The following is a 24,743-nucleotide window of genomic DNA, read 5'->3' as shown; positions in this document are numbered from 1 at the left end:
TCTGACGATGGGGAAAAGGTGAAATCGAGGTTTTGCTTTCTGCCGTGAAACTTTCCCAGCCAGCAGGGAAGACCAGCCAACAAACAAAAAATAAAAAAATTGTCAGCTTACACAGTCAACCCCTCAGAGGAGCAGGCAAACACCAAATCAAGGTGGTTCTCCACCGCTTCAGTGGCAGTCGGGCCTCCCTCACTTACTTACTGCTCTGCTGCTGAAGACAGGACGGCCTTTGCAGCAACACGAATGCCAAGGGGGAATTTGTTTGTGCCATTTATTATAACTTTTACATTCTTCAAATGAGCATGGACAGTGTCTCACAAAACGCTTTTGAGCATCTTCCCTGTAAGGGTGTCAGACTAATTCGCCAACAATTTCTGGATACACGTCTCATTCATTCTTGGGTATCAAAAGCTACATTTGCCATCCACCATTTGTCAGCCTTCTTGAGCCGCTGCAGTCCGTGTGGTGAAGGTACTCTCACAGTGCTGTTAGGGAGGGAGTTCCAGGATTTTGACCCAGCGACGATGAAGGAACGGCGATATATTTCTAAGTCAGGATGTTGTGTGACTTGGAGGGGAACTTGGCGGTGGTGGTGTTCCCATGCGCCTGCTGCCCTTGTCCTTCTAGGTGGAAGAGGTCGCGGGAATGGGTCCTGTGTTTACTACTAGATGTAAATATGAAAAAAGTAGGGGCAAAATGGTGACATGGACATGCATAACTTCTTGGTTGTGGGGTGGGGGGGGGGGGGAGGGGGGGAGAGAAATGAAAATAAATTATACCAGGGCCTTTCTAAAAAAACATCAAATTAATAGAAGTGTGCAGAGATTGTCACTGTACACTTCGAGAGAAACTGCTCCATAAGGCACGGGGTGGCCCATTTACTCTGAACTCCCCCCTTCCAAGATGGATGCAAAGGGTTTCATTTTAAACATTATATTAAAGCATTTAATGACCAGATGTTGTGCTGCAGTTAGCAGTTTCCAATCTAGCTGCAGGAATGTGTTTGGCTGCTGGAAGCTAACTGGTGCTCGAGAGAAAATTCGACTCCCTTCCCTTCCGAGGCTCAACAGCTCCAAACAGGAAATACCTGATGAACAACACCAGTCATAGGTTTCACAGATAGAGGATGATTTCACAATATACCTTCATAGGTTTTATTTCTGAAAAATATGACCTTTGTTCCAGGTGAGCAGCTGGTACAGTGTACACAAGTGTAGGTGTGGTGTGTACTTATTCCAGTTATTGGAAAAATTCACTGAAGGTTTCTCATAACTGGAAACTTGCCAAATTTATAATCCAAATTGATGGTATCCAAGTTTTGTTTATATAGTCCAACATTGCCTTCAGTGTGCCAGTGCAGCCTTCGGTCGCCTGAGGAAGAGCATGTTTGAAGACCAGGACATCAAACCCAGCACCATGGTCTACAGAGCAGTAGTGATACCCACCCTCCTGTATGCCTCAGAGACATGGACCATGTACAGCAGGCAACTCAAAGCATTGGAGAGGTACCACCAACGCTGCCTCCACAAGATCCTGCAAATCCACTGGCAGGATAGGCGCACCGACGTCAGTGTTCTCACTCAGGCCAATATCCCCAGCATCGAAGCTTTGACCACGCTCGATCAGCTCCGATGGACGGGTCACATCGTCCGCATGCCCAATAAGAGACTTCCAAAACAAGCACTCTACTCGGAGCTCTGACATGGCAAGAGAGCCCCAAGTTGGCAGAGGAAATGCTTCAAGGACACCCTCAAAGCCTCCTTGAAAAAGTGCAACATCCCCACCGACACCTGGGAATCCCTGGCCCAAGACCGCACAAAGTGGAGGAGAAGCATCCGGGAATGCGCCGAACACCGAGTCTCTTCGCTAGGAGCAAGCGGAAGCCAAGCACAGGCAGCGCAAGAAGCGCACGTCAACCCAAGCACCCCACCCACGCGCCCCTTCAACCACCGTCTGCCCCACCTGTGACAGAGACTGTAGGTCCCGCATTGGACTCAGTCACCTGAGAACTCATTTTTAACGTGGAAGCAAGTCATCCTCGGTTCCGAGGGATTGCCTAAGAGGAGAGATATACTGTATTGTTATTCTACCTGTAACCTATCCCTAGCTAAGTCCTGTATACCCATTATTCCTGAACTTGCTGACCTACATTGGCTTGCAGCTCAACGCCACCAATTTAAAATTCTCATCCTTGTGCTTAAATCCCCTTCATGGCCTTGCCTCTCCCTATCTCTGTAACCTCCGCCCTCCCTACAACCCAACCAGAGCTTTCCATTCCTCAGATGCTAGCCTCTTGTGCCTCTGTCCCTCCCTTTCCCCACCATGCCTTAGGCTGGTTAGGTTCCACACTCGAACGCTCTACCTAAACCTCTCTGCCTCTCCACTTCCCTTCTCCTCCTTTAAAGCCCTCCTTAAAACCCACCTCTGATCAAGCTTTTGGTCACGCCTCCCAGTATCTTTTTTTGGCTCTGTCAATTTTTCTCTGATTAAGCCTCTGTGAAGTGCGACTGGATGATTTTCTAAATTGGGCACTATTTAAATGCACGTTGCTGTTGTTTAATATCAGTTATGAGAAAGTTACTGGAATCCATCATCAGGGATCAAAGAGTCTCAGCATGGATTTATGAAGGGGAGGTCCTGTCTGATTAATCTAGTTGAATTTTTTGAGGTGGTCATTTAACACGGTGAAGGCGGAAGTGTCGATGGTTGTTCCCTATTTGGACTTCCCAAAGGTTCTGCACACGGGATTATTCAGCACAAATTGAAGCACACGGAATTGAAGCTAAACTTGTGACTTGGGTTGGTATTTGGTTAAGCGACAGGAGATGGAGAGTTAGGATACTGATTGGCAGCACATGGTAAGTGGTGTTCCCCAGGGATCTGTACTGGGGCCTCAGCTTTTCACCATGTATATCAATGACTTGGATGGAGGAATGGAGAGTTGTATATCCAAGTTTTCAGATGACACTATGTTAGGAGGCATAAGTAAGTTATGCAAATAGGAGCAGGGTCCCATAGACAGACTAAGTGAATGGGCAAAACTGAGATGGTGCTCAATCTGGGGAAGTGTGAAGTCATCCACTTTGGATTGAATCCAAGAAAGACTTCAGTTATACAAACCCTTGATCAGACATCATCGAGTACTGCGTTCAGTTTTGAGCACCTCAGCAATTATATCAGGCTTAAAGCACAGGTTGTGTAAATTTGGCTTGTATTCCCTTAGGTTTTAGAAGGTTGAGGGGTGATCTAATCGAGATGTTTAAAATGATAGAGATTCGATAGGGCAGATACAGAGAAGCGATTTCCTCTGGTGGGGGAACCCAGAACAAGGGGGCACAACCTTAAAATTAGAGCTAGGCCAGACATGAGTGAAACTTTTTCAGACAAATGGTAGTGGAAATCTGCAATTCTCTCCCCCAACAGATTGTGGATGTCGGCTCAGTTGTTTTTTTTGTTGTTTTTTTTTTAATAAAGACTGCGATCAACAGATTGGTAATAGGTTAGGGTATCAAGGGATATGGATCAAAGATAGGTAAATGGAGTTGAGGCACAGATCAGCCATAATCTAAGGGAATGGCAGTACAGACTTCAGGGGCTGAATAGCCTGCTCCTGCTCCTATGTTAATATTCAGTTTAGGGCAGTGAATTCAGTTTTTCAAGTGTCCATTGTGATGAAGGCTTGTTAAAGACTATAGCCCAGGAATTATATTGCACAATACCAGCCTATGAACACTTAACTCATTTGTACAAAATAATTTTCTCTGCTATTCCAATTGAAATATTAACTGGTTTAAAATAAAAGCACGAAGTGTTGGCATGGCAACATCCCACAATATACAGCCTCATTTTCTACTTATACTTTGTGAGACTGAGTTCTGATTGAATAAAATTTAATTCACTTGACGAAAGATGACTTTGGAATTCCACACTCCTACCCATGTTTAATTGAACTGTGTATAATTTACAAGCTTTCCTGAATCGTGGTACAAGGTGTTTTGCATATAAATACACAGTTCTGTCCATTGAGCAGACAGACTCGATTTAATTTCTTGGCAGGAGGGTTAGATCAATCTGAAAGAATGGGCCAGTGATTCATTGCGTACTAGGTATAGAAAAGGTTTGAGCAACAATTGGCTGTTTGTGGGTAGGGAGCCAAGAACTCGGATTCATTGTTGATGACAGTCTGTAGCACGGACTCACTCCTGCAGTCCCACAATGCTAGATCATGGTCTAATCTTGTGTTTGGGGGTGGCGGGCGTGGGGAAGAGAGAAGCATATAGACAGCCAAGTGAAGGCAGTCTCACAGAAATCTCCTAGCAACCAGTTGCTGAGTGACATTAGCAGGGAACATAGGTCCTGGTCATCTGCCCACACACTTAGCTGGAGAAATGGCATGTGCCACATGTAAACCCATGGGATTAAAACATTAGAGATGTTAATTGATTTTGTGATCTGGAATAATTCCAGTCTGGAGAACAGAGGAAGCTCCTCTGCAACCCTGTAGAGGAGGACTGGGCATTTTGTTGAGGCTCAATGCACAGCAATGGGCTTCTAAAAATATATATATGGTCAGGAGAGAGATGCCTGGAGCACCCGAGTCAAATTTCTTCTTTGTTCATCAGATGAGTGCCATTAGAAAAAAAGTACAGATGCGAGATAGGTGCTGCTGGATTATAGTTTGTGAAAGTACTGAATTTCAACATGGATTCCTTCATCGAAATTACATTTTCAAGAACGTGCTGAACCATGCATCAAAAACTTGAGCTATTAAGAAAGGCAATAAATTGCCCATTTTGAATTATTAAAAAGCATTTAGCTGCCTTTTAATGATGCAATTCCTTTCTGAAAGAGCTCAAGAAATCGCTATTTGAACACAAGCCACATACAATCTGCCTTTGATCTTTTGCTTCTAAATTTACCTGTTGGATATTAAATACTTGATGCATTGGTTTGAAATTTCACTCTGTTACTTTAGCAGAGCTGTTGACCTATTTAATTTAACTCATTATTCTCACAAGCAAAATTTAATTCGACACACCTGTAATTTCCCTTTCTTCCCAATGGAGCAAATCTAATGACTAAAGAGAGAAATTTGGTTAAGTGCTACAGGCATCTCAATGCCGACTGTAATTTAAAAACAGAATGCCTGTTGCAGTGGAATGCTCAGTACTATTTCTACAGGAATGCAAAGGACCCATCGCTATCATCCCGTCTCTAGCCGAGAGAAATTTCAGCATGCACGTTAGCAGCCACCACAGCACCATTTCAGGACCTTAATGCTCGACAGTAAATACTGCTAGCCTGGCGGCAGACCTGTGCAATCGATGTTCCTCAGGGATGGCGTTAGGACTTGTGGAACCCGTGAAATTGTACGGGGGGCCCCCAAGTTAGTCAGGGGCCGTCTGCAGATCTAGTTTAGAAGAGTAAGAGGTGACTTGATTGAAACATAGGATCCTGAGGGGTCTTGACAGGGTGGATGTGGAGAGGATGTTTCCTCTTGTGGGAGAATCTAAAACTAGGGGTCACTGTTTTAAAAATAAGGGGTCGCCCATTTAAGACAGATGAGGAAATTTTTTCTCACAGAAGGTCGCGAGTCTTTGGAGCTCTCTTTCTCAGAGGGTGGTGGAAGCAGAGTCTTTGAATATTTTTAAGGCAGAGGTAGATAGATTCTTGATAAGCGAGGGGGTGAAAGGTTATCGGGGTTAGGCGGGATTGTGGAGTAATCAGATCTGCCATGATCGTATTGAATGGTAGAGCAGGCTCGAGGGGCCGAGTGACCTACTCCTGCTCGTATGTTCGTATGTATGTATGTAATGGCCTGGATTTTGCGGTCGGCGGCGTACTTATGGAGTACGCCACCAACATCGGAGCAGAATGTGCACTTACCTGACGGGGACCCTCCGTCGCGAACTTGCAGGAGGGGGCAGCTTAGTGGCCCACGGATCCCAGGGGCTCAGAGTGTGCGGAAACTTACCGGGGACCACGTGGGCCGGCGCTCCAATCAGCAAACAGAAGCAACAGGTATTTGGAGAATTGAAACAGGAAAGGAATAAATAAATCCAAGGAAAAGAGGCGGCAGATTCCAGTAGTTTAAATGACACTCGGGAGAATCCGGGGGGAAATTCAGTTAAATTAACATCTGCTACTTTCTCATTTCTTTTAAAGAAACACAAATTAATTACATCCACTATAAATTATTAGATGATTCTGTATGTACGCCTGTCAAGTTATGCTAATACTCCACATTTTCTCTGGATGCCGTCCCAAATGAGGCAATCCGGTTCTACAACTTTATACATTCCTCGATGTCATCGAATTGAGGAAAAAAAGCATTATAAAAAATTCCAATACAGTAATAAAGCATCAGTGAAGATATTTTACTGATGGGCATCCGCTCACACTGTGGATACAGGCCCTGCGTCTGTTTCCACCATCTGTAAAAAAAATTATACGTAATTGCTGGGCGGTTGGTGGGCAATTATCCCAACTCTGCGCTAGCAATAAGGATTTCAGAGAAAAGGATTTCAATGTCAGAGCGGATGATCTGTCAAGTCTGAACTTGACAGATCGCAAGCTTGGGATTTAGGGCATGTGTAAGCACGTACGGAAATCACCAACTTGCTGTCCATTTCAAAGGCGGTTACGACGGTGTACTCTTAGAGTGCGCCATCATACCCACCACAAGTTCTGCCCCAATAACTTTAACGATCTCAACTTTAATCGATGTAGGGGCCTCAGACTGAACCTTTGCACAGGGCCCCTGCAAGGCAAAGACCACGCCTGATCTTCCTCCCTTTTGAGACCCTTACCACTGCTGTTGTAATTCAAAACATTTTGCAGCACTCCCAGGTAGGCTGAAAATATATATTTCTTGTAATGTCATTAGTGTGTGTAATACTGTAAACGAAGCTTCACTTTGATTACAATGCAAAACAACTGTTTTTCTTCTGAAATTACTTGCATGGAAAGAACACATGCAGACACTTGTCAATACATTTACTGCTTTCCTTCACTTCTCTTCTGAACTAAACAAGTTAAACACCCTAAATATACACTTTGCATATTTGCACAAAATGATGCATTGCAAAGTTTCAGTGAAACCTTTGACGTGTGCGGTTTCCAGATCAACATTAAAAAGGGCGTTTGGGATTTTCTTCTCCTTCCATCCCCGTGAGCAGTATCTTGGGACTCCCACTCGCTGCCCCCTCACCCAGCATCACACCTGAAACAGGGGATTCAGCAGCATGGCAGTAAATACTGGTTTCAATTAAATTATGGCAAAAAAATGTGATTACAAATAAACCTCTCAGAGCGCGCGAGCGAGAGACAACAAGCCATGGGATCTTGTGCGCCCGCCTGGGATTGCAAATGTGGCCTCAGTTTAACATTTCACCCGAAAGAGGGCACCTCCCTTGTATACTACGCTGAAACGTCAGCCTAAATTATCTGGAGCGGGGCTTGAACCTACAACCTCCTGACTCGGAGGCGAGAGTGCTAACACCGAGCCAAGGCTAACCATCCAGAGGCAACAGGAATGAAAACCAAGCACTCGGTCAGGTTACACACATCCATTCAAAAGGGAGGGGTGAAAAGAGCAATTAGGATTCCAAATGTGTTTACTCCCCTCCCCCTGTGGTTTTTCTCAACATCAGCCAGTTATAAACCTGATTTTGTACTAGCAGTACACGCAGCCTGTGGAACGCTAGAATTGATTTAAAAAAACAACAGGGGTGATTGTTCCCTGATGACATGATGGATCAGTGCACCATAAGCATGGCACCGAAATCATAGAGCAGGAAAGATCTTGGATTCAATCCCTATATGCTCAACTAATTATCAATCAATCTCAGACAGGGCAGCAGTGGCATCAGTACAACTGGATTCAGGAGGGAAAACAGCCTCCCAGGGTCCCTGCTCCCGATTACTATCCAGTGACTGCTGCTGGAAAATGGACATAGTATTGTAATAGGTCCGGCCTTAGCTGCGACATAACCAACAGACTGACTGATCTTGTGTATAATGAAAAGTATGAAGGGTACAAACCAGAAACGTCACAACCAGTCTGTTCTCTTCACAGATGCAGTGTATTTCTAGCATTTTCTGTTTTGATTTGGCATTCTGTGTATATGCCCACCCACCCTCTGCCATGGCTTAGTGGGTAGCACTCTCGCCTGAGTCAGAAGGTTGTGAGCACAAAAATCGAGGCTGACACTCCAGTGCAGTACGGAGGGAGTGCTGCACTGTCGGAGGTGCTGCCTTTCGGATGAGACGTTAACCCGAGGCTCCGTCTGCTCTCTCGGGTGGACATAAAAGATCCCATGGCACTATTTTGATGAGGAGCAGGGAGAGCTAGGTCATGTGTCCTGGCCAATATTTATCCCTCAATCAACATTAAAAAAACCCAGATTAACTGGTCATTACCACATTGCTGTTTGTGGGAGCTTGCTGTGCGCAATTGGCTGCCGAGTTTCCTACATTACAAGAGTGACTCCACTTCAAGAAGTACTTCATTGGCGGTAAAGCGCTTTGGAATGTCCTGAGGTCGTGAAAGGTGCGATAGAAATGCAAGACTTTCTTTTTTTGGCAACCTAGTTATTTAAAGAAAATGTTCCAGAGCTTCAACAGTTGGTATTGATTGACCCAATGATTCCATAAAGTTGGGTGTACAAGTGTCACCTCTACTTTTATCACCCTCAAAAACAAAATTCAGCCCAGTAGTCACTTGACCCTTTAGGGAGTTCTTACAGGCACAGACCTAGGTTCCCCAATGGGCTGTGCACCAACGTTCTCAACACCCTGGCTTCCAATGGGATTATGCGACTCTGGAGAAGGCCCTTGCACTGGGCATGACATCAATACTTAAGCAAAATGCAACTCCAAAATGAAGTGACTTGCAATTCTCAACATCAGAGATACATTTGGTCAAAAGAGAGCCTACAGGCTACCTGCAAAATCAGTCTCAAGTGAGTTCTTCCTAGTTTACCGGATGCTGCCACTACAAAACTATCTGTCCTAAATCCACTATCTTATGGAAAACCACCTGCAGTCAATGGGCCTATTGGTAAATATTTTGACCAAAGCCTTCATCTGTGCTGCGACTTCCAAAAAGACTTGATCCTTCAAAAGATAACAGACGGAACCAAATATTTGTTGGTTCCAAAACTTCTAGAATTCCCCGGTTTTAGCTGGAAGTAGTAAAAGGTTCGAGGCTGCATAATAACTGCAAACATCAGCTCTTCCATGTTATAAAATCTCTCCACATCAAACAAATTTTCCAATATCACATTGTAAATGGTTCCTCGATCAACTGCTCGACCGAGAATCACACTACAGGAAGTCAGTTACAGCCCTTCATTTCAAAAAGGAAACTAAAAACTGTTGCCATCTTCAAAAAGACACTGGTGTCAGAATCTACCTCTCCCAGAGGTATACCATGCAGCCCCAGGAAATTCATTTCAAGTCAAAAATATAAACGCATTCATGGCGAGTCGCCAATCCCAGATAGAAAGGGGTGGGGGCGTGTGCTTCCTTATAAGGAGAAATGCAAAAGCAAAGATAGCTACCCTGTGTTATTCTCCTACACAGAATGGCATTAGCAGAGACTTGGGAGCATGTAGCGTACCAGTGCTCAGTGTTACAGATGGTACAAAATCTGAGAGACTAGAAAGAAGACGACCAACAATTCCACACTACAATCCAACACCAGCACTTGCTAATGATTTTCCACCCCCCCCCCTCCCCCCACATTAACACTTGGGACAAATTCACATTTTCTAGCTATTTCCTACACCCACACTTGTTTTATGAACAGCACAGTCCCTGTGTGTGACTGAAAGGGGAGGAAAAGCAGTAACAAAGTACTTGTATTCCCATTACACGGAGCACTGGGCAGTCCCTCGTCAGGGTAGGGGTTGGAAAGCTCCTGTCACTAATTAGACAAGGGAGAGTTTTAAAAAAGAAAGACACTCCATCTTTGGCATACTGAAAAAGAAAGTAGCTGAATTTGAATGTTTCTTAATACCAGCTACAATTTGTTGTCTTTCCCCTCCCCCCCCACCCTGGCTTTACTGCGGCTTTTCTTCATCCAATTAACCAGTCCTGTGCCAATACCAAAAAAGGTGCATTTAAAGCTATTCAAAGCAGGCCCCAAGCTCAGGAATTCCCTCCCTAAACCTCTCCACCTCCTTTAAGACGCTCGTTAAAACCTCTTTGACCAAGCTTATGGTCATCTGCCCTAATATATCTCCCTAGGTGGCTCGGTGTCAAGTTTTGTCTGATCTTCTTCTTAGGCAGTCCCTTGGAACCGAGGATGTATAGTTCCACATTAAAAATGAGTTCTCCGGTGACTGATGAGTCCAATGCGGGACCTACAGTCTCTGTCACAAGTGGGGCAGATGGTGGTTGAAGGGGCGCTTGGGTTGACGTGTGCTCCTTGCGCTGCTTCCGCTTGGCTTCCGCTTGCTCCCGACGAAGAGACTCGAGGTGTTCAGCGCCTTCCCGGATGCTTCTCCATTTTGTGCAGTCTTGGGCCAGGGATTCCCAGGCGTCGATGGGGATGTTACACTTTTTCAAGGAGGCTTTGAGGGTGTCCTTGAAGCGTTTCCTCTGCCCAGCTGGGGCTCGCTTGCCGTGCCGGAGCTCCGAGTAGAGCGCTTGTTTTGGGAGTCTCTTATTGGGCATGCGGACAATGTGACCCGTCCATCGGAGCTGATCGAGCGTGGTCAAAGCTTCGATGCTGGGGATGTTGGCCTGAGCAAGAACACAGACGTTGGCGCGCCTATCCTGCCAATGGATTTGCAGGATCTTGCGGAGGCAGCGTTGGTGGTACCTCTCCAGTGCTTTGAGGTGCCTGCTGTACATGGTCCATGTCTCTGAGGCATACAGCAGGGCGGGTATCACTGCTGCTCTGTAGACCATGAGCTTAGTGTCGGGTTTGAGGTCCTGGTCTTCAAACACTCTCTTCCTCAGGCGACCGAAGGCTGCACTGGTACACTGAAGACGGTGTTGGACTTCGTCGTCGATGTCTGCCCTTGTTGACCGTAGGCGCCAGAGGTATGGAAAGTGGTCCACATTGTCCAAGGCCTTGTCATGGATTTTGATAATCGGGGGGTGCAGTACTGTGTGGCAGGGGCAGGTTGGTAGAGGACCTTTGTCTTACGATAAAGCTCCGGTGAAGCGCCTTGGAACATTTTACTATGTTAAAGGCGCTATATAAATACAAGTTGTTGTGTTCTCAGCAATTGAAATCAGGGATGCTCCAAGGGCCAGAATTAGAGGAGCGCAGATATCTCGGGGGGTTGTGGGGCTGGAAAAGATTCCACCCTCCACCATGGAGGGATTTCAAAACAATGATAAGAATTTTAAAAGCGAGGAGTTGCTTAACCGGGAGCCAATGTAGGTCAGGAGCACAGGGATGATGGGTGAACGGGACTTGGTGCGAGTTAGGACACGGGCAGCAGAGTTTTGGATGACCTCAAGTTTACCAAGGGTAGAACGAGAGAGGCCGGCCAGGAGTGACGTTAGAATAGTCAAGTCTAGAGGTAACAAAGGCATTTTAACCAGTTTATCTCGTTCTAGACAACTGGCTGCAACCCACTTTATATTGCCATTTTGCCACTAGCACAGCCCCCACTTAACATATCTACTCACCTTGTTAAGCTTTCCCAGTGACGAGATAAGATCTGCCCACTCACTGGAGGATTCAAAGTTCTTCAAAGCTTTATCAATTGTAGCAGCATAACTTCTGTATCTGTAATCATTTATCAGATTCAACTCTTCTTGATCCATCTTTCTTTCTCATAGCAGCTTACTCAATCCTGAGCAGGACAAAACACAATGAACAGAACACGTTAGTTTTATTGCAAACATCAGGTGACACAAGCAAAAAATGGACAGACAGAAACACACAAGAGGTCATTTTAAAATACACATTTAGTTTAAAACATGCCGGTCACACCACTTGGGAACGTAAGGAGATAGAAAAAATACATTTAGCTCCAACATTTAAAGAACCAATACCACAGTTATGCAGCACAGGTGTATTTATACTTGAACAGTGCTGTATGAAGGGGTCTTACAATGTAATTGCAGCCAGAGCAAAGCTGACTTTTTAAACTCAGAAGGAACTCAATTGCACTGTCAGAAATGTCCTGGATACCGAACCATTTGATGCAGTACAAATGTGGCATGAATCTCAGTAAAATGTGCAGTTTGGTGTCCATTTCAACACTGCAGCAGCATATACACTTAACAATCAAAGAGATTTCAAATACCAAATACAGCAAACGTGTGAATATTACTTAAATCAAAGCAATTGCCAATTAAAGTTTATGGGTGATGGGGGGGGGGGGGGGGGGGGGGGGGAAGAACCAAAAAATCTCAAGGTCACTTAGAGGCCCTTTTTGCCACTTCAATTTTCCATCCTGGCTTTATTTTTACTTTGCCTTCTCTTTTGAAGGCAGTGACTCATGCTGACCCACAATTCCAATCAGCCCATCCTTCGTGGGCGAGACTCACCCGTGTCAGCAGGCCATTACTTTGTGTGGGATATCACAGCAGAACCCGACTCTGTCCTTACGGTGCCAATAACACCATCTAGTAGTCAAGAGCAAGAAATTCCACGACCGCTCCCTCTGACCTGGAAATGGCAGCTGCACGATTTACTAAAGTGGCTGACGATGATGTTTTGGAGCTCCAACGTCCTTTTCTAGTTGTTACTAACTGACATTAACAAAGGCCACACTTACTTAACATGCACACTTTTCAGCAGAAAGCCCCCCCCCCCCCCCCATTTCCAATTATATTGCCTCCACTATCTAAACTGAGTACGGGCCAGCAATCAAACCCGGGACGTCATAGATCTGTGTGGCTTATTACACTGCACAGTCAACATCCTGGGGGTCACCATTGACCAGAAACTTAACTGAACCAGCCACATAAATACGGTGGCTACAAGAGCAGGTCAGTGGCTGGGTATTCTGTGGCAAGTGTCTCACCTCCTGACTCCCCAAAGCCTTTCTATCACCTACAAGGCACAAGTAAGGAGTGTGATGGAATACTCTCCACTTGCCTGGATGAGTGCAGCTCCAACAACACTCAAGAAGCTCAACACCATCCAGGACAAAGCAGCCCGCTTGATTGGCACCCCATCCACCACCTTAAACATTCACTCCCTCCACCACCGGCATACCATGGCTGCAGTGTGTATCATCTACAAGATGCACTGCAGCAACTTGCCAAGGCTTCTTCGGCAGCACCTCCCAAACCCACGACCTCTTCCACCTAGAAGGACAAGGGCAGCAGGCGCATGGGAACACCACCACCTCCAAGTTCCCCTCCAAGTCACACACCATCCTGACTTAGAAGTATAATCGCCAATTCTTCATCGTCGTTGGGTCACAATCCTGGAACTCCCTCCCTAACAGCACTGTGGGAGTACCTTCACCACACTGACTACAGCGGTTCAAGGCGGCGGCACACCACCACCTTCGAGGGCAATTAGGGATGGGCAATAAATGCTGACCTTACCAGCGACACCCACATCCCATAAAAAACACTTTAAAAAAAGTGCATTTACCGATTGAGCAATCAGGGTCCCAGCAGTCTCAAAATTCCCATACAAATTCCCCAAACCCAAGAAAAATTATTTTCAAAACATAAACAGATACAGGTCAACAGTCAATACATACACAGCTAGGGAGTCATCAAAAAACAAAGCTAAAATTCACTTGCAAGCAAAAAAGAGATGTCCTTTTACCGTCTGAGCAAGTTGTTTTGCTTTTCAGGATTGTTTAACCATACAACTATGAGAGCCATGTTGAAAGGATGCACCTACTGGTGAGGTGGCCAACATAACCCCAGTGCGGATACAAAACACTCCACATGACTAAGTGGCTGGTTTTACAATGCAAAAAGCAGATTTACAAAGTCAGGCATTTAAATACATTATCAGATTAACTGATATTCAGCGAACATTCACAATCACACGGAGTGTCAGGTCACTGGTGCGTACATTTCACTATTACTTTTGGACTGAAAAAATAGAGCAATTATCTTTCCAAGGTCAGACTGTTCAGAGCTGAGAATTATGAGCTCAAGATGAGATCGAAAAACCTCACGTATAAAAAAAAAGTGAAAAAAATACCAATTTTAAAGCCATGCAGTGCTCAGGGATCCCAGGTGTCTGAATCCCCACATACAGTTACTTTAATTGACCCCCATTAACAATCATTTCAAGTAGCCTGGTCAACTTGCTAGGTTACCTCATTAATTGGAAAAGCACTTCACTTAAGCTTTCAGAAAAGCAGTGAACTGACTGACTTACTAGAAAATACTGATTGGAGTCCTAAAGGTGGAGAACAGCTTATAGAGTCACAATTGAGAGGACAAGGGTAGTCATCCATTTCTAATCTTGCCTGCTAAAACACTTCAACATTTGTGCACTATGCAAATTAACTAATCTCATGCACAAAATTGCAAGTCGGTTTTTAGTGCCCTGATCCTTTTACAGCACCCAACCCAACCAGCTCACCTGCACACCCAGTTACTCAAACAGAAAGTAAACCATTTAGCAATGTGCGTGTAGAACCAATTGTCGTGCCATCTCTTTTGGTGACCACATCATTCTAGGAAGTCCCAATTTTCCTCCGATTACACCTCTGTGAAGCATCTTGGGGACATTTTTCTACGTTAAAGACACTTGTGGAATTACAAGTCGCTGTTGTTGATTTGCTTACTGCGCAAGTTAGCTCATCATAGGCAGAACAGTGGCCGCGGGTACTTCAGTTGATTGCAGCACTCCTGGTGTTGGGGAAGGCAGGTGGGTGGATGGGTGGGGCAATCAGCCATGTTCACATTTCTGATCACTATGCAATGCCTCCTGCTGTGAAGTTCACTCACGTGGACATGGTGAGAGAACAGGAGAGGGCTCCGCTGTGATTATCCCTACAATCAAACAACTTTAATGATCTCACAATCCGGGTTCCCTACATAATGGCCAATTGTGTGGGTGACCTTATCCCAGCACAAGCTACTGCCCAAAGAGAGATGGGGAGAAAATTGGCCCCAAAAAATACACAATTCAGTAAGCATAGAAAGAAAAACTGTGGAAAAAGTACTATATCTTTATTTGTACAATTATTTTATATCGAAGAAAATCATGCAACTTATTGCATAACATAACCTGGGAGAGACAAGCCCCATGTCATGAGCCCAATTTTTTCAGCTGAAACACAAAGATCATTAACGGTCTTGGTCTTGCATCATTGGCTCTACCTTCATACCCTGCCATGTTGCCCTGTCCCCTAGCAACAATGCTCAGTCAGAACACCAAGGTCTGCAGAGATATGATAATTAATAGAAATTAAATCTGAAGTCGTACGAGGCCCCAAAGGTTGCATGGTTTGCCTATGCATTTCACATAGACAAAAAGCTCGGACACCTCTGCATTAAATCAAGGCCCCATCAGTGTCTCCTGGTGGTCGCAAAAGATCCCGTAGCGCAATTCAAAAAAAAAAGCGTGCACACCCAGTGTTCTGGCCAACAAGCTTCTCTCAACCACCACCAAAAAAAGAACCAGATTAAATCATCATTCATCTCATTTGCTCTTTGTGGGGTCTTGCTGTGTGCAAATTGGCTGCCACATTTACTCACATTTTACCAACTCCACTAAAATCAAGATTCATCAGATACAAAGCACTTCGGGATGCCCAGCGAGACACAAGTGGTGCTATATAAATGCAAGTTCTTTCTTTCAATGAGTATCAACAGCAGAAGATTAACTCTGAAAATACTTATTGGAAGATTCAAAAGAAAAATTTAGTTCAGCATGCAAACGCCACAGATTTACGGTGAATAGGGAAAAAATGGCCAATTTGAATCTAGAAAGCATAAGCTTCTTCATAAGCTTCTTCAAAGAATGGAGAAGTTTGAGAGATTTTTTTTTTTTTTTTTTTAAATAAAGAGGCTGGTCAGGACATGGGCTATCTTAGCAAAAACAATGGTTGTAACATATTATCACATGGTTTAGTATGAGCATGCTCAGTTCTCTCTGGCCTAATAAAGCAAGCACATGGACTAGCAACTCTGTGTCTCTGTCCTTCATTTGTTCTACCCACATATATGACATTTTGGTGACGAGGACGGGATCCCAAAGCCATTTTTAGGGATCTGGGAAGGACAGTGTTCAACCTTTGAGTGGAAGAGTTTAAAGTGAATTAATGACACCTAAACTGAATTTTTTGCGATGTTTTACTGTTAATGCTGATGCGGAACCATCTGTGCTTCACTGTCGCGTGTATGTATACACAGCAACAGCAGTGTTGATTCTCACAGGTACACAAGTAGCGTGCTGAGCCACTGTTCGACGGGATCGGGACAATCATGGCCATTCATCAGAAGCCTCGGCATGTATGACCGAGCTCGCGAACCATTCAGTTCTTACATTGAGTGGATGGAGATTTTTTTGGGGACAATAACATTAGTGAGACAGAAGGTGCAGATGAGAATGTTGAAGCTCAAAATAAAAGTAATTCGTGAACAGGAGATCGGCCCAAATGTCTACGGACGTTGACAAACCTACTCGCGCCAGGGAAAGTGAAGGATGCGTCGTTTGAAGACATTGTCGAGAAACTCGAGGACCATTTTGACCCAAAGCTGTTGGAAATAGCAGAGAGCTATAAGTTTGTTACCAGAAACCAAAAACAAAGTGAAACCATCAGTAAGTACACTGTAGCTCTTAAAAACCTGTCTTTGCATTGTAACTTTGGCACATTTTTGGATCATGCGTTGAGATAAGTTTGTGTGTGGACTGGTTGATGAGCGCACAGAGTCTAAGTTACTGAACACTCTGAACCCAGCATTTGACATAGCATGAAAAATTGCCCTATCTATGGAGATGGCATCCAAGAATGCTCGGGAGCTCCATCCAACTCAAGTGACTAGTGTTGCAGAGGTCTACAGTCACAAAGCCATCGCCGAACTTAAAGCTGAGAGACCAAGTCAAAAGCATTTCGGTGAGAGCAGTTCAGTGAATTGATATCGCTGCAATGGAAATCACTCACCACAGTCCTGCCAATACAGGAATGCAAAATGTTTTCACTGCCAGAAGCAAGGTCATATTTCAACAGCTTGCAGAGTTAGATCGAAAGCAGGAAGAACCATTCCAGTGGCAATACAAAGCAGCGACAACAGAAGGGAAGAGTTCACAATACTGAAGTGAACACACCTGATGTTGAAGAACTAGGCATCTACAGTATCTATGCCACTAGCAGCAACGCTAGCAGTCGTGAGAAAGTACAAAACATTTGATCAACGAGCAATATATTGTTGATGTGTATCGACACAGCGGCAGACTGATCTATCATGAGTAAGGCCACATACGAGCACAAGTTTAATCAAATACCACTTACAAAGAGTACTATAGAATTAAAAAGCTACTCTGGAGAAATCCTAGAGACATGTGGACAAATAGAATGTACAGTTCAACACATTGGCTAGTCAGTAAAGTTGCCTATTATTATAGTGAGCTATAACAATAGGCCAACCCTCATGGGCAAAGACTGGTTGAGAAAGTTAAAACTAGACTGGAAAAACATCTTCAGTGTAGATGCTTCAAAGAAGTGACTCGACACAATGCTGAACAAGTACAAAAGCATGTTCAAACAGTTATGAGAGCATCACCGGGTATGACGCTCATACCTGCATCAAGTCCAACGTGAAGCTTGTCTACTTTAAGGCAAGGCCGGTCCCCTATGCATTGAAAAGTCAGGTGGAGGAAGAGCTAGCGAAGCTCAGACAGAATGGAGTGCTAGTAAAAACTGACAAAAGTGAATGGGCTACCCAGACTGTGGTAGTGCCCAAAGCAGACAAAACTGTACGCTTGTGCGGTGACTACAAAGTTACTATCAACCAAGCAGTTCCCGTTACCTACATCACAATATTTGTATGCAGCACTCTCTGGGTCAAAGGTTTTCTCTAAGCTTGGCCTGTTGCACGCTTACACTCAACTGAATGTTGACAAAGAGAGTCAACAGTATCTCACTATCAACACACACAAGGGACTGTACTCATACACCAAGCTGTTGTATGGTGTAAAGTCCGCCCCCGAAATCTTCCAGACTACAATGGATAAGGTTTTGCAAAGAATTCCAAATTGCTTATGCATCAAGGCTTGCTCGTGAATGCAACTGAGATTGCAAATGAGACTCAAAAGGATTCAGTACTGAAAAGAGTGCATGAAAACACCTTGAATGGATGGACAGATCAGTGTCTGGACACAGAGTTGAAACCATTCCATAACCGTCGTACTGAATTGTCTTGTGAGCAAGGTTGTATCAGGTGGGGGAACTGAGTGGTGGTAACTACTTCTTTGAGAGATAGAATTCTGGCCGAACTTCATACTGAGCATCCAGGGATCGTCAGTATGAAATCAATTGCAAGAAGCTTTGTTTACTGGCCTGGATTGGACAGTGATCTTGAATCACTTGTCAGCAAGTGGATTGAAGTGAAACATATAGACTCAAACAAGTCCGAGATAGAAACACGATCATCTTTGAGTTCAGAACCAAGAAACAGCCCGAAAATTGGTTCAACACTAAAACCTTCTGTAAGGAGATCAGGAAGGCTCTGCAAACCTGCTATTAAACTGGATTTGTAGTTCATTTAAAAGAAAAATAGCCAGGAGTTTTTGTTATGTAGTACATGTAATGCTGGGAAAGGTGGGACCAGAGTGTTGTTGTATTTCAGGGGAATGCAGACATTTTTTTTTTTTTTTTTAAAAAGGGGAAAGTAGTGTAATTTTAATCACATGGTTTAGTATGAGCATGCTCAGTTCCCCCTGGCCTAATAAAGCAAGCACATGACTAGCAACTCATCCCGTCTCTGTCCTTCATTTGTTCCATTAGTGGTGGAAGTAGAATCTACAACAGCTTTTAAATTAAACATTTTTACAAATGGTATGAGGAATGAAAATTAATGGCTAGCTTTTTCCAGAGAGCTGGCACAAGCAGGCTGGGCCAAATAGCCTCCTCCTGCACTAAAATTTTACAATATTTTGATAGGGACATTCAGACTATTTCACAAATAGCACACTGGACATAAATGGGAGAAAATGAACTTTTCTGAAACTTTGTCACTTTAATGCAGCCGTGTAAACAGATGACCTCATTGCATTCGGATAGAACAAATATTCACTATGAAGTAATCTTTTTAAACAAGCAATCCCTTGATACAGATTGTGTGCATCACATGATTATGTCTTGAGTGCTATAGGCTTGGCACAGTCAAAAGTCAGCCTACCAGCACAGCGCATTCCTCCAAAACTTGACAGACCTCACACCAATCAAGTCCAGTGACTCCTCCCCAACCAATAATGAGGCTGCCTGCACCAGAAGCAGAGTCTCTGGTTGTAAACACACAAGGCTGTGCCATTTAATGTTAATTTCTTCTCTTAGACAGTCCCTCGGAACCGAGGATGACTTGCTTCCGCGTTAAAAATGAGTTCTCCGGTGACTGATGAGTCTAATGCGGGACCGACAGTCTCGGTCACAGGTGGGGCAGACGGTGATTGAAGGGGCAGGTGGGTGGGGTGCTTGGGTTGACGTGCGCTCCTTGCGCTGCCTGCGCTTGGCTTCCGCTTGCTCCCGGCGAAGAGACTCAAGGTGTTCGGCGCCTTCCCGGATGCTTCTCCTCCACTTTGTGCGGTCTTGGGCCAGGGATTCCCAGGTGTCGGTGGGGATGTTACACTTTTTCCAAGGAGGCTTTGGAGGGTGTCCTTGAAGCGTTTCCTCTGCCCACCTGGGGCTCTCTTGCCGTGCCGGAGCTCCAAATAGAGCGCTTGTTTTGGGAGTCTCTTATCGGGCATGCGAACAATGTGACCCGTCCATCGGAGCTGATCGAAGCTTTGACCACGCTCAATGCTGGGGATATTGGCCTGAGCAAGAACACAGACGTTGGTGCGCCTATCCTGCCAATGGATTTGCAGGATCTTGCGGAGGCAGCGTTGGCGGTACCCTTCCAGTGCTTTGAGGTGCCTGCTGTACATGGTCCATGTCTCTGAGGCATACAGCAGGGCGGGTATCACTGCTGCTCTGTAGACCATGAGCTTAGTGCCGGGTTTGAGGTCCTGGTCTTCAAACACACTCTTCCTCAGGCAACCGAAGGCTGCACTGGCATTCTGAAGGCGGTGTTGGACTTCGTCATCGACCTGGCATGAGGTTGAAAAGGCCATCAGACAACTGAAGAACAACAAGGCCTCAGGAGCAGATGGAATCCCCGCCTGGAAGGAGGAAAGCATGCCAGGAGATCTCAGACGTCGTAATTGTGACCATCTTCAAGAAAGGTGATTAATTACCACAATCGGACTTGGCGTTTCCCTGCTGTCTGCCACAGGGAAAGTCATCACAAGAATCCTCCTCAATCGCCTTCTCCCAGTGGCCGAAGAGCTCCTCCCAGAGTCGCAATGCGGATTCCGCCCACTAAGGGGCACAATGGACATGATCTTCACCGCACGTCAATTACAAGAGAAATGCAGGGAACAGCAGCAACCGCTGTACATGGCCTTCTTTGATCTCACAAAGGCCTTCGACACTGTCAACCGTGAGGGATTATGGAGTGTCCTCCTCAAATTCGGCTGCCCTCAAAAGTTTGTCACCATCCTCCGCCTGCTTCACGACGACATGCAAGCCGTGATCCTGATCAACGGTTCCACCACAGGCCCAATTCACATACGAACCGGGGTCAAGCAAGGCTGTGTCATCGCACCAACGCTCTTCTCGATCTTCTTTGCTGCAATACTCTATCTCGCTCTCAGTAAGCTCCCCGCTGGAGTGGAGCTAATTTACAGAACAAACGGGAAACTGTTCAACCTCTGTCGCCTCCAGTCCAGATCCAAGGTCGTCCCATCCTCTGTCATCTAATTACAGTATGGAGACGACGCTTGCGTCTCCGCTCACTCGGAGGTCGAACTCCAAACCATCGTCAACACCTTCACCGAAGCGTACGAGAGCATGAGCCTTACACTAAACATCCATAAGACAAAGGTCCTCTACCAACCTGCCCCCGCCACACAGTACTGCCCCCCCGATTATCAAAATCCACGACAAGGCCTTGGACAACATGGACCACTTTCCATACCTCGGGAGCCTACTGTCAACAATGTTAATTTAATGGACAATTAAAGGCCCCAAGCGGGTTCCTGGATTAGAAGGGTGTCCTTTCCTTTTAAGTAGAAGCAGTTTCTTTGAAGATCAACCAGTATCTCAGCAGGCTCACGTCATGATTAATGCCCTAGAAAAAAAAAATCACATCTCTTTCTCAGTGCTGTTCACGCCTTTCCAACTCGACTGGTTCTCGACACCCAATGACAACAGAAAAATTACATGGCCAATTTCTTGCCATCAGCAAGAGAAATTCAGGTAACCTGCTCCTGCAGGCAATCCCACAGAAACAAACAATGGGCTTTAGGGTAGGATCAGCAACATCACCAAACCTACAGCCAACGGTAGAGGTTCCAATGAGTAAGTTGACTAAAGCTATTTTCATGCAGCCAGGCACGTGCATAATAACTGCTACAGAACAAAGCGGAAGCGCAATCACACACACCCCCCCCCCCCCCCAGAAGCATCGCCAGCTGCTGCCACTTTCATTTACCCAGGTAAAACAGAAAGTCTTATGTTTATCCTGGCAACCAACCACTAGAAACGTTCAAAAAGGAAGCTGTGAAATTTCTCCTTGAAAAGGGGAGCAAAACTTGCAAGATATTAATATTACCTTGCTATCATTCAATCCAATCATTTCAGAGGCCAATCCCATGGTCCCACTTCTAAAAGGTGTGCACGCAGATATTGAAGGTCGGGGCAGAGGGGGTAAGAGGAAAAAAAAAAGTGGGAATATTTATAAGTTTTTTTTGCTTATTAGTTCCTTTTTTATATGTAGACAATCATAATTAGCTTACAAAGGGTAGATGGGAAATTAATGAGTAGCTTGGTTTATATATATTTTTTCCCATTCACGGGATGTGGGCATCGCTGGTAAGGCCAGCATTTAATGCCCATCCCTAATTGCCCTTAACCGAGTGGCTTTCTAGGCCATTTCAGAGGGCAGTTAAGAGTCAACCACATTGCTGTGGGTCTGGAGTCACATGTAGACCAGTCCAGTTAAGGACGGCAGATTTCCTTCTCTAAAGGACATTAGTGAACCAGATGGGTTTTTTACGCCAATCCGGTAGTTTCATGGTCACCATTACTGATACTAGCTTTTTATTCCCGATTTATTTAATTAAATCAACTTAAAATCCCCAGTTGCCGTGGTGGGATTTGAATTCACTTATCCAGATCATTGATCCATTACTGGGTTACCAGTCCAGTAATGTCAGGCCTGGACAGACTAGATACAGGAAGGATGTTCCCAATGGCGGGGGAGTCCAGAACCAGGGCTCACAGTCTAAGGATAAGGGGTAAGCCATTTAGGACTGAAATGAGGAGGAATTTCTTCACCCAGAGAGTGGTGAACCTGTGGAATTCTCTGCCACAGAGGGCGGTGGAGGCCAGTTCATTAAATATATTCAAGAAAGAGTTGGATATATTTCTTAAGGCTAAAAGGGATCAAGGGATATAGGGAGAAGGCAGGGGCAGGGTACTGAGTTTGGATGATCAGCCATGATCTCATTGAATGGCGGAGCAGGCTCGAAGGGCCGAATGGCCTCCTCCTGCTCCTATCTCCTATGTTTTTATGTAACCACTATGCTACTGTTCCCACATAATAAAGAGCAAACATTTATCACAATATACATATAACTGAACAATGGCACATTGAAAATGCATAAAGTTACAGACCTTGGAAAAGGACTGGGAACTGCTCAACCATAGTAACCAGACTGATAAGGTAGCGAAGGAGCCTGCATGTCAAACCAAGATTCTTGAAATAGTTGAATTGAATGTGGGAAAATACAAACAAAAGGAAAGACTGGGTAAGGTCAGGTGACATGAGACACCACATGGCGAGGGAAAGGAAGGTTAAATGTCAATAGGTTTGAATTGAAAGTAATGGCAGAAGAAGGGGACCCCACAGTAGTGCTCAAATGTCCAAGACTGGAGTCGAGTTCGGTAAATTCGGGGAGACAATCAGGCGGAGATGGACCTGGAGCACGAGCCAGAGGGTGTAGACAACTCTTCCTTTTACCTAAGGCATAACAAGGTAGTATAACTATTCATTATACCTTGTAAACTGCTGCTTAAAGACACAGTAACTGTATTGATCCTTGCTTCTACCGAATAAAGTTTCATCACTGCTACCAATATGGGTCAACGTCAAATCATTTGGAATAATAGAGGTACCAAAAAGGGGAATTCTCACAGGAGGAAGGTAAAGCATGAGAAAAAATTTTAGATGCATCTCCATTTATAACATTGTTTTGACAATTTATCATCTTAATTTTATGTACACAGTTTAGATGCACTATTTCCATTCCACCAAGGTGTCTGCACATAAACTAAACACAGAACGAGTGAATTAAGATCTGGCAGTCAGAATTTGGATTTTAAAAATGGCAAATATTAATTAATTCGGCATTCAGCTGAAAATAAATTGACAGGAATGTATTACTGGAAGATTGAATTTATTTTTAACATTTTAAAAAATATTTCACATGCAAGGTAAGTAAATACCCAAGAAATCCAAGTGTAAGCTAAGCAAGCAACCCTCAAAATAAGATAATTAGGGAAATACAAAAACAATCTGTACAAAACCAACAGGGGAAAAGGAGGAACAGACCTTTGAATGGGTTTAGGAATATGCCAAAGTTAGACCCGGGGAAGATACACCCAAGGTGCAACCCACAAGAAACTCCTTTGATCCAGCCCAATAAGACCCTGTTGGTTCTTCTGACTTCAGCCCTATAAACTTCCTGGTCCTGGAAGTCTGGAAAAGGCCGTTTTCCCTACCTGGCAGATTTCAACCAAGTAGGAAGCAGTTTTTTGTGACCAACCAACCTTTACAAGTCACCCAGGAACGTTAATCACACGTGGTCCACTCACTGGTTTTGACACTTGTGATGCAGCGCCCAGCTTTGAAACAATTGAGCCGCACGAGGGACTGTGACAGCACAGATTTGTTGAAGGCAAGTTGTGTTTGAGAAACAAACGAGGAGAACTGTAAACAGACTTCGGGAAGGCATAAACAGGTTAGAATTGGTAGTACATAGGTTGTAGAAATGGCATTGAGTTCTGAGGGAGGAGCTTGGGCAGGCTTGGCATTTCACCATCTTCTGGGAGAGAGGGGGAGTAATTGAACTCTTGTACAACTATTGGCCTTGTGTTAGAGCTGCAAAGGCAGCTACCAATTAACATAGGTTTTTGAAAAATACAAATATATATTCTATTTCTTTTTCCTTCTTTCGCCCTCCCAACCTTTATCAAAAAAGAGTTGACATGAGGCAGGAAAGAAAGCACATCTACAATTTTTAGAAACTTAATTACCCTTTCTGTCTCCCTCCCTCTGCCCCCACCTCTGACTTTTTTATCATTTGACTTCACAACCCACAGAGTGATCTGTGTGCCTCGCAGCTTTAATTTGTATTCTGTTGATCTTTTCAAGGATAAAGCTGTTCAAAGCCATTTTTGGTAAAACAGCATTCTAGCTACAAAAATCAATTTACATGGTAATTTAGACAAGTGAACTGCATTTTCATCGCTCATTCTGTCGCATTTTGAAGATATAATGAGTCTGGTCACAAAACAAAGTTCCAC

At 44.6% G+C, this 24,743-nt stretch overlaps 1 protein-coding gene across 4 annotated transcripts in view; it reads right to left on the bottom strand.

Moving 5' to 3' along the window:
• The window catches only part of dop1b (DOP1 leucine zipper like protein B), a 168,609-nt gene that overhangs the window by 86,040 nt on the left and 57,826 nt on the right, over positions 1-24,743 (bottom strand). For 3 of the 4 annotated variants that reach the window (XM_086007130.1, XM_086007132.1, XM_086007129.1), the window contains exon 2: positions 11,650-11,816. In XM_086007130.1, the coding sequence (XP_085863256.1) occupies positions 11,650-11,787 (138 nt within the window). In that variant the 5' untranslated portion in view covers positions 11,788-11,816. Of the gene's footprint in view, positions 1-11,649; positions 11,817-21,768; positions 21,797-24,743 lie in introns of those variants that run through there. The other variant, XM_086007131.1, reaches the window with a different exon arrangement.

This window comes from Somniosus microcephalus, chromosome 14 (assembly GCF_052327205.1).
Source record: "Somniosus microcephalus isolate GS21.2 chromosome 14, FLI_Smic_1.0, whole genome shotgun sequence".
Lineage (NCBI taxonomy): Eukaryota > Metazoa > Chordata > Chondrichthyes > Squaliformes > Somniosidae > Somniosus > Somniosus microcephalus.
Note: the sequence above shows the minus strand (reverse complement) of the source record. Positions and strands in the feature narration are given on the sequence as shown.